Source organism: Natator depressus, chromosome 10, assembly GCF_965152275.1.
Source record: "Natator depressus isolate rNatDep1 chromosome 10, rNatDep2.hap1, whole genome shotgun sequence".
NCBI classification, from domain to species: domain Eukaryota; kingdom Metazoa; phylum Chordata; order Testudines; family Cheloniidae; genus Natator; species Natator depressus.
The window spans coordinates 79,822,191-79,838,264 of NC_134243.1; the positions used below are offsets into that span (position 1 = coordinate 79,822,191).

At 47.4% G+C, this 16,074-nt stretch overlaps 1 protein-coding gene across 1 annotated transcript; it reads right to left on the reverse strand.

The window, feature by feature from the left end:
* Positions 1-2,251: 2,251 nt before the first annotated feature.
* On the reverse strand, positions 2,252-16,003 carry CALML4 (calmodulin like 4). The gene is made up of 5 exons (XM_074966624.1): positions 15,875-16,003; positions 15,744-15,774; positions 10,421-10,561; positions 8,822-9,010; positions 2,252-3,339 (listed from the first exon to the last, which is right to left on the reverse strand). The coding sequence occupies exons 1-5, from the start codon at positions 15,875-15,877 to the stop codon at positions 3,242-3,244; spliced, it is 462 nt and encodes a 153-aa protein (XP_074822725.1). The 5' UTR covers positions 15,878-16,003; the 3' UTR covers positions 2,252-3,241.
* Between the last annotated feature and the right edge of the window lie 71 nt (positions 16,004-16,074).

Genomic DNA, 16,074 nt, shown 5'->3' on the forward strand with positions numbered 1-16,074 from the left:
CTCATCAACACCTTTTATATCCATTCTGCCCGAAAGCATTTGTTTCAGTTGTCAAATGTGCTGAACAATGGGAGAGATTGTCAAATGGCTATCTTGAGCCATTGGTAGTTGGCAGCTAATACAAATGAGAGAACCTATTTCACTGCTCTGAACAAGCTACTGGCACACTCCTCAAAAGGGACCAGTGAATGTAATAAGTAGACTGTCCTCACTTGTAATGTCAAGATATTTGTAGAACTTAATGGTAGGGGAGAAAAGGCATAATTTGGACATTTAAAAGCAAGAACTATTTCCTTACTGGAGTTCTCCCCCTCTATCTTCAGGACCTCCCTCTTTGTTATTGGAGGGGTGCTTAAGTGTTAAGCTGCTGGTAAGATTTTGTCTAATTTTTACAAGTCCATGGAGTATTTTTCGTGGACGGTGGAAAGCTCAAAGATGATAAATTGAGTGGACATTGTAGACAGATATGTGACAGGGTAGGTTGATCAGATTTATGCCTGGCAAGGGATAGTGTCCCCTCAACACACAGCCCTTTGCTGTTTAAAAGACTTAAAAAATAAAACCACCTCTCAAGTATTTTGTAGGCAAGGATTTGAGTTCATTATGGTGTTACCTCATGATGGCTGATAATGGCATGGGAACTGCAAAATCTGCAACTCAAGTCTTCGTGAGTAAATGAAAGCGGGAAATGCACAAGGGATGGCACTGGGGTGAATGACAGATTTTTTGGATCCACTCCCATCTCTTGCAAGACTTTGGGCAAGTCACTTCACCCTTTTGTGTCTCAGTTTTCCATATTTAAAACAGGGAAAAAATGCCCACCTCCAAGAGCGTTGGGGCCCAACTTACTGTTTGAAAGACCCAACAAGCCTGTCCACAGGACAACTTTTAACCAAGTTTTTGTGGTCAGTTACTGACACGGTTGGCTCTAAACACTGTGGCCACACATGAAATATGACTAAAACTAGAGTCCTGAGCCCACAGCTGACTCTGTGAATGGATCCCTGCTGCCTTTAATGAGGCTATGTGCAGACTTAGGGATGTGCCTGCTTGTCATCAGTTGACATCTTGCGGTCATAATTAGTAACCATGGTTGGCTGGCTCTGTGTCTTGCCCCTGCTTGAGGCCTAGACTCTCACAGAGTTGTCACCCAGTAACCACTTCAACATATTGTTTTGCAACATGAGCAGGACCCAATAACCATGTTCACATAATTGGTTTGGCCTATCCTCCTTCATCCCAGCTCTGCAGTAATATAACCCAGCGTGCCTGGCCCCTGATGCCACTGACCATGTCCTCTGGACGTTCTGTGTCATGGAGAACCTTTATGAGAGAGCTACTAGAACATATTGATACAGATGTGGTTAGCACGGAGGTGGGGATGCACAAACAAGGTTTCTGTTAACAAAACCCGGGGTAAAAGTTGTATGTAGAGGGCCTAAACGTTGTGGGCACTCTTTAATTTTTCATGAACTGAAATGTTCTAGCTAAGTCAAACATGGATCCAGCCCATTTGACATGTTTAGATGGCCTGCATGGAATATTCATGTTCTGCAGGATCTGTGTTTACTTTTTGAAAATGAAAGTTTCTGGCTTTAATAGCTGAAGAAAGAACTTCTCAAATGTGAACAGGAGAAATCAATATACTGAGTTTTCCTGAGTCTGCATGTAGTCTGAAACAATGACATCTCCCCCACCCCATCTTAGGCTTTAGAGTTAATTCCCTAATGTATCTACATTAACTACTTTGTTGCTGATCATCTGATAAAGGGAATGAGAGGAGGATGGGAATTGCAGAGTTGCTGCAGGGAAGAAAGGAGGAGTGGGGAGGAAGAGCACCAATGGACAGATACAGCAGTGATCCTAGCAGGGAGTATAGTATCTTGCTAATGTACTGAAGAGATAGCATTACAAGTTCAGTTACTAGATAAAGACCATAGTCTGTGCCAACCTCCCATTGACATCTGCTGGGGACCAAGGCGTTTATGTAGTCCTAAATTTATACCCAGGTCAAGGGACCATACTTAAAGCTGAAATTCAGCCCACTCCACTGAATGGGTTTGATCACCCTAGTTTACAGCCCTGACGAGGCTACATGGTTCTGCCATCACAACTGTATTGTTGTGTCCACACTGCTGAAGTGTCTTTAGGAGTATGTTCTGGGCAGCTATCCCACAGTGTTTCGGTCAAGGACTATGGCTCTCTTTTCTGCATAGGATTGAGATTTCTTATGCAAAGCCCTCAGGAGTCGCTGTGGGTGTCTAACTTCACAGAGAGACAATGTGGGTGACGTAATATTGTTTATTGGACCAACTTCATGGAGATTTCCTATGGTGTTGCAAGTTGATGTAGCTTCCTGATTAATAAAAGGTCATAAGCATGGTAGTATGGAGATCTTGCTCCTCTTTATCCTCCACTCCCCAAGAGTCTGGATGAGTAAAGTTATGCTGCACAGGGAACCTCTTATCATGCTTGCAGAGTAATAGGAAGGCTCCTGTTTCTCGCAGTTCACTGTAAGCCCGGTAACCACTGTTGCTGTGATTCTGTTTGGAAGAACTCACATCTGCCTGACCACTGTCCTCATCCAGATAGCCAACAGGGTCCTGAGCTCCCCTTCCCACTGGCGTGTTGGCTCGGCTTCTCCATAACAGCAAGACGATTGATCAGTGGGTTGTGTGTATCCAGGCAGTGGTGCGAGCGATATGCATGGTCGTTCCAAACTTGCCAAGGTTTATGGGTAGCATAGTCAAGCACCCTAGGATACCTTATACACAGGGAATAGTTGGCTACCACAGGCTCACAGAGTCAGGCCAAATAGCTGTTCTTTCTTCCTTTTACTCTCAAGAACAACCATCTCCCTGTGACATTAAGGTAGGTAGCTGATTTTACTCTGAAAAACTGTCCCCATTAAAGTATAACGTGTTTTTAAAATGCTAATTACTAATGAGTGGGTTTGTAAGCATGATAAGCTTTATGCAAAATAACATGGCATTCAATTAATTTAAAATAATACATCCAGTGTTTGACATGAACACTCCATTCCAACTGACAAGGAAGGTGTGGCCGGGCCTTGCAATGGGAAAAACCTGTTCAAACATAAATACTTCCATCTAATAAGGCAAAACATTGCTCCTTAAAGGCAAGCAGTGCTGATTCCAGTGAGCCCAAAAGTGATCCAGGAAAATGTAAGCTGGAAAAGCTTGCCTATTTCCCTACCGATGCAGTCTCGTCATTCTGAAATTCAGTAGTCTGCAAGAGGAAGGGTGATGGTGTGGATGAATTCTTCATATTTCACGATCCCATTTGGTGCAATGTTAGCTTCTCTTAGAAGGTCATCCACTGTAAATAACAAAATGTAACCATCTCAGTTCAACTTATTTTAGGTACTGTGTCATCCTCCTTCAATTTCTTTTATTTAAATGACTGTTAAAAATCTGGCTTTTGTTGTTAAATGAAAATTTGATTTAGTTACTTGAAATATTAGTGGCTGATCTACACTGAGTTCAGAGTTTGGCATGGAGAGGTGGACACTCACTGGGAAACACAAGCACAGAGGGTCATTCCTCAGCTGACATAAATTGTAGTTCTGTTAAAGCCCATGGAGTTCAGCTGACTTGCACGACGTGAGGATCTGACCCGCAGGCCTTACCTACATCGGAAACTTTCACCGGTTTAACTTTAACCAATTTTTAAATGTGGGCAAGCCCTGTGCGGACACACTCTTATTTCAGTGTGAGTGGCTTATTTGGGTTTAATTTAAACGTATTCCCTATTGACTTAAACTAAACCACACTTAAACCAAAATAAGTGTCCATGCTGAGGATTGCACTGCAATTGCAGCCAACAAAATTGGCTTAAATTCACACCTTAGAAATGCCAGTGCCATTTTGTCCTATGGACAGGCCCTCAGTGTTTGAACCCAAGAGAAATTTCATGATGGCTTTAGAGTTCTGGTTTATAATATAGCTCTAGCAATGCAAGAATGAACGGAGTGCGAGGGATAAATTGCTGAGCCAATGGCTTCGGGGGACAGTGATGCAATGCTGATGCTTTTCACCATGGCTGTGCAAAAGTCTTGGCAACACATCTAATGTTCTGACCTTCAGTATTGGACGCTGCCCCCTCCTCCCCACCAAACTAAGCGATTCAAATGGGCAGTAGATATATCTGTTATAGATTATCTATTTTCAAGTATCCTGTTCAAATAATAAAGTGCCAGTCAAACATGTTCACAGAAGAGACAGTATGTGAAAGTGCAACTGCAACGTCATATTGTACCAAGAAAGACAAGGTGGGGGAGGGAATATCTTTTGTTGGACTAACTGCCGTTGGTGAGAGAGACGAGCTTTTGAGCTTAGAGAGAGCTCTCCTTGTGACCTAAAGAAGAGCTCTGTGTAAGCTTGGAAGCGTGTCTCTCTCACCACCAGAAGCTGGTCCAATAAAAGATATTACCTCACACACTTTGCATCTCTAATATCCTGGGACCAACACGGCATATTGCACCAAATCACTATGGGAGACTTTGACATCTTTCTCTTCTCAAATGGCAGGAGGGAAGAGGAATCTAGTTGCTTGCCTATTTCTTCTGTAGGTGTTAAAATTAATATTTAAAAAATCTAGTGACTTTGTATGCAGTCTAGTTGTAGCTCTGTGTGGCTCAAAAGCTTCTCTCACCACAAACAGTTGGTCCAATAACAGATATTACCCTCCCCACCTTGTCTATCTAGAGATTTTGTGGCAGATATTGTTTTGGGCGACAGTTCCATAGATTTTTTTTTTTTTTTTTAAGGTCAGAAAGGACCATTAAATCGTCTAGTCTCCCCTGGATAACACAGGCCATACAATTTCAGTTCGTGCAGGGGGTGAACAGGTGAACCTGCACTCTGATCACTCTGATGTTCATTAGTTCCCCTTGGGAAAGTTGAGGGGGGTAATTTAGACAATCAGGCTTGCTGGCTGGGAGCCAATTAGCCCATCAGCCCAAGGCTGATAAAGAGGCAGGAAGGAAGTGCCAAGGAGAGGGAGGTGAGCCCAGTTACATAGAGGCCTCAAGGCAGGGAGACCTCTGTTCCCCTCAGGCCCTGAGGAGAGGGCCAGAAAGCACGGTTGGTGCTATAAATAGACTGCTGCACAGGGACCGTTGTGGAAACGGTGAGGGCACCACCCCTGGAGTCCGTGTAATTTCTGGGGGAAGAAGGCAGGCAAGGAGCCGTGCCGTGTGATGGAGGGATTGCCCACCTGGATTCCACTCTTGGGGGACGTCTACACAGCAAAGAAAAACCCTCTGGCTTTGGGGCTATTTTATTGCAGTGTAGACATCCAGACTCAGACTGGAGCCTGAGCTCTGGGACCCCCCACCCCACAGGGTCCTAAAGCCTGGGCTCTGGCAGTGAAACAGCCCTACGAGCCCGAGTCAGGGGGCACGGGCCAGCCGCGGGTGTCTAGTTCCTGTGCAGACATACTGTCGGTGTGCGTGTGCCCCGTACGCCTAGGATCAGATCCTTTTGGCCAGCCGTGTGTGTTGGGGCCACACCTGCCCCCCCCAACCCAAGAGCAGAGTGGGTCCAATTGTGCCTCTGTTCCCTCTTACCTCCCAGGACTACAAGAGTGGAATCCACCTGGACGACGCATCTTGCAGAACCATAGTTACTGTAAGGTAAGTAACTGTTCTTTGTGTGATCAAGAGATCTAATACTTCTACTTTCAAACATGAGACTATCCACATGGTAACCATGCACCTTTAAAAACAGATAAACTTCAACCCCACCCCAGCCAAAGCAGAGCAGCATTTTAAATACTGCACCAGGGTAACTTTTGTTCGTTCCTGTCTGGAAAATGGAAAATGATATTTTGCTGGAGAGATGAAGGCTTTTAAAAGCCCACTTTAAGCAACACCACAAATGAAGCCACATGCCAGTAGTTACCGAACATAGCGGAGGCTTTTGAAATTGAGTCCGTTGCAGCATGAAATATTTATTGCAGCTTAACAAGCTAGAGTTCATTGTGTCAAGCCAAGGTCTTGAGTGGATTCCTTATTCCGCTGCCTGCTTCATTAAAATCTATAGTGCATTGTAATTTGGCTGGCAAACTCTGTGTCTGCTCTCAAATGAATGTGAAGTGCCTAGGATGTACAGAACAACCGAGGATGTTTTTAATTCTGGCTAATGCCTCCAGAATTTGTTTCACTATTTATTTTTGTTCAGCTTTAACAATAACTTGAGTTATAAGTAACCTGTTTTAGATGCAAAAACGTGTATAAGCTGCTGTTCTAGAATACTCTAACTGGGCTATGTAAAGAGGCACTGCCTTGTTGAGACATCTCCCTGAAAACTGGTTTAGTTAATGCTGGTAAATGGAGGGAGTGTACCCATTAAATTTAAATTCCACGTTAGCATTAAGAAGGGCAGTTCTTGTGCCAGTGAAGAGCCTGGGGATGTGCACACACAGTCTGTGGACTTGGGTTTTAAGCAAATCTTACCAAATCTGCCAGACTCTAGATGGGTCTTTCTAAAGTTCCTAATGTGAGACAGTAGTGAGGTAAAGTGGCCTCCCTCCGGACTGGAGAGTGAGGGAGCACTACGCTCCCTTTGGTGGGTGGAGCCAAATCCAACCCACCCCCTCACCGGACATACAAGGGCGGGGCAGGAAGTATAAAGGGAGGGCTCTGCAGCTCAGTTGGGCTGGAGCCAGTGGAGGAGACAGATGCCCCTGCCTTGTTGAGGCACCCGGGACGGACCCAGGCGAGAAGTTGCTGGGACTACCGTCAGCTGTGTAGCCCGAGGACCAGTGGAGACCAGAGATACCAAACCCCGGGGAGTTAGGAAGTAGCCCGGGGCAGCCGACAACTGGCCAGCTACAGGGATGACTGCGTCTGGGTTGGCATGTTGCGGCTGGATCCCCACTGACCCAGTGCCAGACCCCTCTGCCACTGTTAGGGTCCTGGGCTGGAACGCGGTGGAGTAGGGCGGGCCTGTGTCCCCCTGGCACCCCAGCCCCGGGGTGGCCGACTCCCCATCTTAGGCCAGGAGGCCTGTGCTTCGTGAACACCCCTGCCAGCACCCTAGACTGCTTGCTGGGTGCTCAATCCTTGTTGGAGCCCCCTAGACTGTGTGGGTGCTCACCCCTACCTGAACCCCGAGACGATGTGCGTTTGCTGGCTGCCTGAGCCCCAAACTTAGGCTAAAGCCTGCTCTCTGCTCTGCCCCACCCCAAAGGGCTTGGGCTATTGACTGTGTTTGGCTGCCGGAGGCCCGGAGACGTAGGCTACAGCCAGTTATCAGCCCGGCCCCGTTAATTGGTATCAGCCCCAGCTCCAAGGCTGCGGGCTAGAGACTACATCGGGCACTGTGCCGCCCATGGGTAGGGACAGGAGCCCCAGACTACTGTGGCGTACTTGCCTCTGCTAGATGGCCCCAGAGCCCCAGACCGCGTAGGACTCGCCCCACCCCCCTCGGTGCAGCCCGAGCCTGAAGACAACTGCCCCTGACGACGAGGCAGAGTGGAGAGCAAGGAACCACGACAGAGAGGGATTGAGTAACTTCAAAGCTAGAGAGCCTCTTTCCTGGAATATGGCAAAATGCACCGGAGTTTTGAGAGAACTGCAGCCAAATGTGAAGTGTTCAGCGGATCCATTTTTGAGTAATAAAGTACCATGAACATTTGAACTACCTGGTGTGATGGCATTTGGCACATTTCTCTGCCTATCTCCAAAAAATGGCTTGTCTGATTTCTCTCAAATTTAGACCCCCCCTTGCCCCAAAAGCTTCTGTCCACAGACAATGCATATGACATTTGAAGCAGAAAAAGCTTTTCAGAGGATTGTAAAAGGCTGAGGTAAAATCAGTCCCATAAAAACTTCTTCAGATCATTTTTGATGCCCCCTGAGAGCTCTTGTAATTGCTGGGGGCAGATTTTTGACTAAGGATTGTGGCAAGGTACCTCCTTTGTCTGGCCAGATTTACTGCTTCCCCATCTGGCGATGGCGGGCCTGGGTAATCAGCCCCCCTCACGGCAGGGTTTGCCTTCCCCCTTCTGTGCTCCCTTGGTTGTACTTTAAGGATAGGCCTAAGGCTTGATCCTCCACCAAACAAAAAGGAAGCAGTCTCATAAAAAAAGAAAACCCAGGGGGGTACCTTTCACTGCCTCCGCCCTGGTGCAGGATGTCGCCTAATTAACGGGTTTATCTTTTCTGCAGGTGTATCCCAAGAGTGTGGCTCTGTTCTGACTATCTGCTGCCAGGTGAGTAACTCCTCTCTACTTCTTCCTAGCCTCCAGCCAACTTTAACCTGAGACGAACAAAATATTTATGGAGAATAAGGCAGCGGCTTGTTTATGATTTAGATCAAAGCCTTAGCTTGGGGCTATGGAGTGGTATGTGGCCCTTGTGATTTGGGTTGGCTCTCCTCTTCTGCCTCATGTAGGAAAGGTACCGATGACTAGTTGGACCAGAAGAGAGTAAAAAGAAAAGCAAAAGAATACTGTGTGAAGCTGCAAAGAGCAACTCAGTGGTACCCTAATGTTGCAGCAATGTGTGGCATTAGTGTGATGACCTAGAGTTGTGATAACACAATGTCATAATGCAAGCCTCATGACGCAACGTCAGCACGCTGTGCCGTGATTGGATTGTGACCCCCGGTGACTTGGCTCTACCACGAAGCGTGTGCCCCGGCCCTTCGAGGTTGAAGATCACTGGCGAAGGCAGGTCACATGCTACCCACCCACAGGTGTTTGTGATCTCATCTCTGACTCCAGTGGGGGTTGGGTGGAGGGAGAGGAGGGGGTTAGAAAGGTGTTGAACTTATGCTGCCCTTTGATGCTGTACCTTCGTCCTCTGAGAGCTTTTCTCCGAGCCTGGTGAGTTTAGCTCTCAGCTCAGAAGCGGTGATGAAACCCTTCTTCTGCTTGTCTGTCATTGCCAGGGCTGCCAGGATTTCCTTCTCAGGGTCTTCCTGCTGCCTTTGCCTGTACATGATGGTCAGGAAAGTGGAAAAATCCAGTTCTGCCTTTCTGTCTGGAAACATGACACAAAGCAACAAACGTTCTTTAGCTAGTGGCATATACGCGCCCCATCAGCCCAGCCTCCTCCGGCCTTCGCTCTTCCCCTTTCCTCTGAGAGCTCGGCCTACTTCCCTGAGCTAGATTCGTTGTCTCTTCTTGTTTGTATGCACCAGATCCAGGCAGTTAGTCTCTCACTGAGGCCCTGCCTTGCAGGGCTGTTCCACAGACTGACGCGCTCTTACTCCTTGGCAATCCTCATCTTACGAACTAGGAATTGCCTTGCTTCCCTTCTGAGACCCTCACGCAGCGCTAGGCCTGTGCCATGCCGGTGAGGTGGGAGGTCCATCTTCAGGCCGTTAGCCAGGGCTTGCCTGCATTCCACCGAGCTCGGAGGCGTCTCAGCGTGCTAGCTAATGGCAACACCTTTGGGTCCCAGCACGTGGTGATAAGGATCAGGGCTGTGTAGGATTAATTGAGAGTCTGGCTCTTCACGGGTCTGAGGGGTGTTTAAAACAAGGGTTAAGGGCGCCCAGCGTTCGGGGCGGGTGCCCTCCTTGGGCCCAGTACGAATTGAAAGAATCATTAAGACTGGTGGTGGTGCTGCCTTGGCCTGAGTACACTGCCACGTGCCCCGTCGTGGGGGCACGCCTGGGGAGTAACCTTTGTCCCAGGGCAAGGGCCTGAACCACATTTCAGCTCATCCGGGTATAGATGCTCCCCCCCCCCCCCCCCCCCGGTGGTTGGAGGAGCCCGGTCTTTAGCTATAACAATTCTGTAGCCTTGTCAGACACTCGGAAAGCCCCTGCCCCACAATGGGTTGGTGCAGACCACCTCAGTTCATGACTCTTCTTTGACCCCCCTCCCCCGAGTCTGTGCTTTTTAGAGACAATTGAATAAAACATCTGGAGCTGAAAATGACCTTTTTTGTTCCCTTCCTAGCCTGGTTTGAGGGGACTCTCTGATCTCGGGAGGGCTCCACACAACTGTGACAGCACAGGGTTCTTAAGCGTGTCTCCTTTCCCCACTCCTCTTGATGTCCTTAGGGCACCATTTTGATACCTGTGCTTGACTTGTCTGTGAAGTCTTCTAAATGTGCCCTTCCTATCCATCATCCAGCACATCTGACCCCTCTTGTGCCCAAGTTCTGGTTACCCAGTATTGCCTAGGCTGTCTCATCTTAGACCCCAATCTACCTAGATTCCTGCCTTGCTCATTTTTATTACTATAGCGTCTCGACAGCAGAAAAGGTGAGTCTTAGCAAATACCATCATGTCCAACTTCTTCCTCTTCTGCTAGTTTGGGTGGGGTCCTCCTTGTTGAACATTTTAGACTTACTTTTCACTTGGTTATTGTCAGATTGAGAGCTCTACATGTCACCTGCCTTGTTTTAATAATCCTCGCGGTCCAGATTTATTTTACTTACCAATTTTATGTCCTTGAAGATGTCTCTCTACCTCTCCCAGAGTTGGGCTGGTTCCCAAGCACCGCATCACTGTGATCAGGTCACTGGCATTTATCTTGCCTTTTTGTTTCTTATCGTATAGAGAAAAGCATTCCTTGAATTCTAGTTTAAAAACAAAAACCGATGTGTGTTGCCATCCAATATTGCCTTAGTTTGAAAGTGAAATTTCCCTGCAGTCTACTAGTCAGGAGGAAAAAGCAGCTAGACTATTTAAACCTGCAAAATGACCAATTGACTTGGTCAGAGTTTTAGCTCTTCCAGCATTTCATCAACCCTTGTAGCTAAAGCATCAGATGACTCCCTGAACACTCTGTGTGTGTGTGTGTGTGTGTGTGTGTACATACATACTAGACCTTTCCAAAGAAGAGAAGGGAGTAGAGAAAAGGAGCTGTTGAGGCTTGTCCTTAAATTCAGCTCCTGAACTTGTGGTCAAAGTGGTGGATGGCCTTTTCCTTCTAGCTTCTCTAGTGGCTCATAGTGCAGCTAGCTCCCATCACAGAAATGTAGGGTTGGAAGGGACCTCAAGAAGTTATCAGTGGTTCTCAGTCATGCTGGAAGGGCATAACGAGTGGGGTCCCACAGGGATCAGTTCTGGGTCCGGTTCTGCTCAATATCTTCACCAATGATTTAGATAATGGCATAGAGAGTACACTTATAAAGTTTGTGGACAATACCAAGCTGGGAGGGGTTGCAAGTGCTTTGGAGGATAGGATTAAAATTCAAAATGATCTGGAGAAATGGTCTGAAGTAAATAGGATGAAACTCAATAAGGACAAATGCAAAGTACTTTGTTTGAGGAAGGAACAATCAGTTGCACGCATACAAAATGGGAAATGACTGCCTAAGAAGGAGTACTGTGAAAAGGGATCTGGGGGTCAGAGTGGACCATAAGCCAAGTATGGATCAACAGTGCAACACTGTTGCAAAAAAAAAAAATGAATATCATTCTGGGATATATTAGCAGGAGTGTTGTAAGCAAGACACGAGAAATAATTCTTCTACTGTACACCATGCTGATTAGGCCACAACTGGAGTATTGTGCCCAATTCTGGGCGCAACATTTCAGGAAGGATGTGAACAAACTGGAGAAAGTCCAGAGGAGAGCAACAAAAATGATTAAGGTCTAGAAAACATGGCCTACGAGGGAAGATTGAAAAAACTGGGTTTTTTTAGTCTGGAAAAGAGAAGACTGAGAGGGGACATAACAGTTTTCAAGTACACAAAAGACTGTTACAAGAAGGAGGGAGAAGAATTGTTCTTCTTAACCTCTGAGGATAGGACAAGAAGCAATGGGCTTAAATTGCAGCAAAGGAGGTTTAGGTTGGACATTAGGAAAAACTTCCTCACCGTCAGGGTAGTTAAGCACTGGAGTAAATTGCCTAGGGAGGTTGTGGAATCTCCATCATTGGAGATTTTTAAGAGCAGGTTAGACACACACTCGTCAGGGATGGTCTAGATAATACTTAGTCCTGCCATGAGTGCAGCAGACTGGACTAGATGACCTCTTGAGGTCCCTTCTAGTGCTATGATTCTATGATCCTGTAACAGTGGTGAGACGTTAGGGAGTCTGTAGATGGTCCTGGGAACAAACCCCTGTTTGGAGTAGGAGTACAGAACAGTGAATTCCATGAGCCCTAGCAACTCAAGCCTCCTTTAATATATTCAGACTAATGAGCTATGGAGTTCTTGAGCTCCTAAACATTCATCAGAGCGGCAAAGGATCTCTGCTTGGGAAATAGCTTTTTAAACACTTAACTGTCTAAATCTACTGGGTGGAATACTAATGAGAAGAGGACGGTGGTGTTGAAACAATTGACCGACATTCTCTGAACAACTAAGAGAAACCTACAGAGACAAACGGCTCACTTCCCTGACTCCTTTTCCCTCCGATTCCCAAAGGACCCATGGCTGGATGACAAGCCTAAGGAAATGAACAAAGGGAAAATAGGGAACTAGACACACCGTGCTGTGATGTCATTTTAAATTGTACTGAAAGAAATCAGTCGTGACGCTGCGACCTACTACCAAGCCAAAATACAATTCTGTGGGGTAGGGGTGATCTCTGTGGTAAGGTCCATGTTTTTTTGTTTGTAGAGCACTTACCACAATGAGATCCTGGCCCATGACCAAGGCTACGGCAAAACAAATATATACGCTAGTCTTGCTAACCTTTTCCCCACCCTCTTCCCCATATCCTCATGATGGAAACAGAACTCAAGATTAATGCTGCCCTGAGATGAATGGGAGCAGTTCTCCTCAGCTTTGTTGTGTATGGAGACTCTGGCAGACTTTCACTGCGTCGGTTGCATTCAAAGGTTCCCCTGACAGCTTTAAGGGCTAGAAATAAGAATTTAGATTCCGTGGCAGGGGCTGGAGTAAAGGTGAAAACTTCACAGCCATGGAGTCATAGAAAACAGATGGCTGGTTTGAGAAGATGGTTAAAACCTTGCCCCAGCTCTGTGAGGATCTGGCTAGTAGCCGATTTCATTAAGACGACTGAGACCGTAAGGACCTGTCTCCATAGATCAGGCTAAAGAACAGTCAATTTGTTGGTGAAGATGGATCCTGAATTTCGAAAGGTCAACTCCTTTATCTAATAAAGTGAGTCTGGATTTTAACTAGTTGGGCTGATGGAGCCGGCCAGTGCTTTAGCAATAAGCGAGCTTCCCTATTGCTTTCCAGCAGCCTGATATCAGTGCTTTCTGTTGTGCAATTAGATAAGCCCGTATGTTGGTTTTCGCAGGCTGGTTACTCTCTGCTGTTAATTAGGGCTGTAGAGTGCAGCTGGACAGATTTTGATCCGAATGCAAAGACTGAGCAAAAGCAAGTCCATTGCAGAGATTGGGGGTAGAAGCCAGCTTTCAACTCCCAGACCTCCGTCCAACCACTGACCCATTGCCTTTGCCTACTACATATAGACCACCTCAGCACCCACTGAATTGTTTGTTTAGGGTCAAGTGCTTTTTTAGTTTGTGCAACCAGGCTTTTAAATATGGGCTGACGGGGTGCGTGGGTGCGACTCCCTGTCAAAAATCTCCCCCGCTGAATTTTCCAGCAGCAATAATTAGTGTCTGTAGGGCTCGTTTGGTAGCACTCTTGCTTCTGGGCTGGAGCATCCTTCGTTCAAGCCTCTCACCAGAGCTTGTGCCCATGTGGCCGGGGTGACCTGTGGGGAGGGGGAGGATATGCACCATGTTCAACGCCCCTCCTTTGGATGAGATGAAGACTCTCATGCCTTGTGGGGACTATGAAACTTGCTCGCTGTGTGTGCACTTTGGGGTGGCTGATGGGCCATGCTGCTCTTTCCAGTGTACCTTCTGAATTTGAACATTGGCGCGGATGCCGTTTATTCCCAGGAGAAGGAAGAGCTGAGGCAGGTTTTACACTGGGGCTATGCTAGTCAGGCCCCCAGCAATGGTCTAGCCCATCCCAGGGGGGTGGTTAGCCCACGCAATCCCAGGCCAAAGGCGAGCCCAGACCCTGCTTGGTCTCTAGAGGTGAAATCCTGGCCCTCTTAGAGTGAATGGCTAACCTCCCCTTGACTTCGTGGGGCTAGGATTTCACCCTGAGAGACAATGCCAGCAATGTGCTTGGTGCTGGGTCATTGTTTTGAGAAACGTAAGGTGCGTCACACAATGGGGGACTGGTGGAAACGCGTCCTCTTTAGTTCTTTTTACTGCACTCACAAGCATTTGGAGGCCTTGCCCTGAGACTGCACTCTACTGACCTCGGCCAGTCTGCAGACAGAACGGGTGCTCCTGCCGGCCCTAGAGGAGACACCACTGACCGACCTGCTGTCGTGTGCGCGCATTAGTTCTGCTGTGCTTTGTGAATTGCATTCTGAACTCCAGATAGTTTTCTAAAAATAACCTTAGCAGCAGATCCCACTGTCCCGGGCAATGAGAGCTCGTAGGCTGCCCTGTTGGCTACTCAGCCCTGACACACGCCAGCGTTACTTAGTAATTTGTACAGTGCCTTGAGCTACCTTGAGGGTGCCAGGGGCTATGTAGAACCCAACCTCTTTCTATCCCGTAAGTGCTCGTGATGGGGATTGGATTGTGATGAGCTCTTTCCTGGAGTTAAAGTGCAGAGTTTTGTGACTGGCTGAGTGGACAATACCGTGGAGGTACCTTCCCTGAGACCAGCTCCAGCTAAGAGACGGGCTCCAAAGGGCAGGAGTCTGTACCCGGGGTGTAAGGAAGCCTGTCCTAGTTGTATGTGATTCTCCTTTCAAAAGATGCTTCCGGGAAACAGCTTGGGATCAACTGATGCTGCTCAAAGGCCAAAGTTTTGTGTGCCCTGCCCCCAGTGCTTTCCTGGTGGGTCAGGGTGAAGAACTAAGTGGCTTGGGGGGACTGGCTCAGAGATGAAAGATTTCCAGCACGTCTCAGAGCTGGCTCTGCAGCTCCTCCCTACCCTGACTTTCTCCCACCCTTTCCGATCCCCCTCGCCGGCCGGTATTGTGCAGGGCCAGTGGCAGCTGCTTGCCGCATGCCATTTGCCCCCCCCCCCAGGTATCCCCTGTCTTAGCTGTCTGCCTACTACCTCTCCAAATCAGCACCCTCCAATCCCTGGGCCTGCTCTCCCACCCCGGGTTCATATAATCAAACCAAGGTTTCTATTTTGCCTCCCATTCAAGGATCCTGCTGCTCTTTCCAAGTGGTTAATAAGGCAGATCGCTGCTGTGGCCATTTTGAGAGAGGGAAACACAGAGAGAGGTGGTAAGTGACTTGCCAAGGGTCATGCAGGAAGAAGTGGGAATTAGAACTTGGCTCTCCTGACTCGGTCCCGTGCTTTGCTCAACAAACCAGCCTTCCCCTGCCTTTCTAGGGGTTTGCTTAAGGTCCAAAGCTTTACAGTACTGCGTCAGTATCTCCAATTATTGCTTCAAATATTCTCTCTTCCTTATTTGTCCAGAGATGTAATGTTAAAGGGTTGGGGGCGGGGAGTTAAACCTCTTTCCCCCTGAAATCCAGCGTTCTTAGTTTTTAAGAACGATACATACAAATGGTTTGTAAGATACTCCAGTTTCTTGCTCCCTTTCCTTTGCTAGCCCAAACCGCACCCCACCCCCAGCAGCCAACTGCAGAGAGGACGTCTCCGGCTGACTGCATCTAATGTTCCCTTTTAAAAAACATTAGCTAGCAGAGACAGTTCACCTCAAGAATTATGAGAATGTTAAACAACGAAGTAAATTCCCCAGAATGAGACCCTTTAATGAGAAACGCTGTTAGCGGTAAACTTGTTAAACTGATCCTGCTCATTAAAAAGCAACGGTACGTACCATTAATTTGATCCTGGGACAGAAATTTTGCCTGTAGCGGAAAAAGGAAGGAGGGGAGGAAAAAATGTTCAATTTCTGAATGTAGCACAATGAGGCACGTTTCAAATAGATCAAAAACGTTTGTCACTCACCATTTGTTAAGGAATCTCCCCCCCCCCTTTGTTTTATTTCAGCTGGTCAGAGAGTCAGTCCCTGTGTTCTCCTACTTTTCGATATGATTAAGGGCTAAAGTCCGCCAATCCTGGGTGGAGAGTGGTAGGAACTGTAATAAATACCCTGCTGCCATGGATACAAGACCTGATCCATGCTGGGGGTTGGATTCCAACTACCA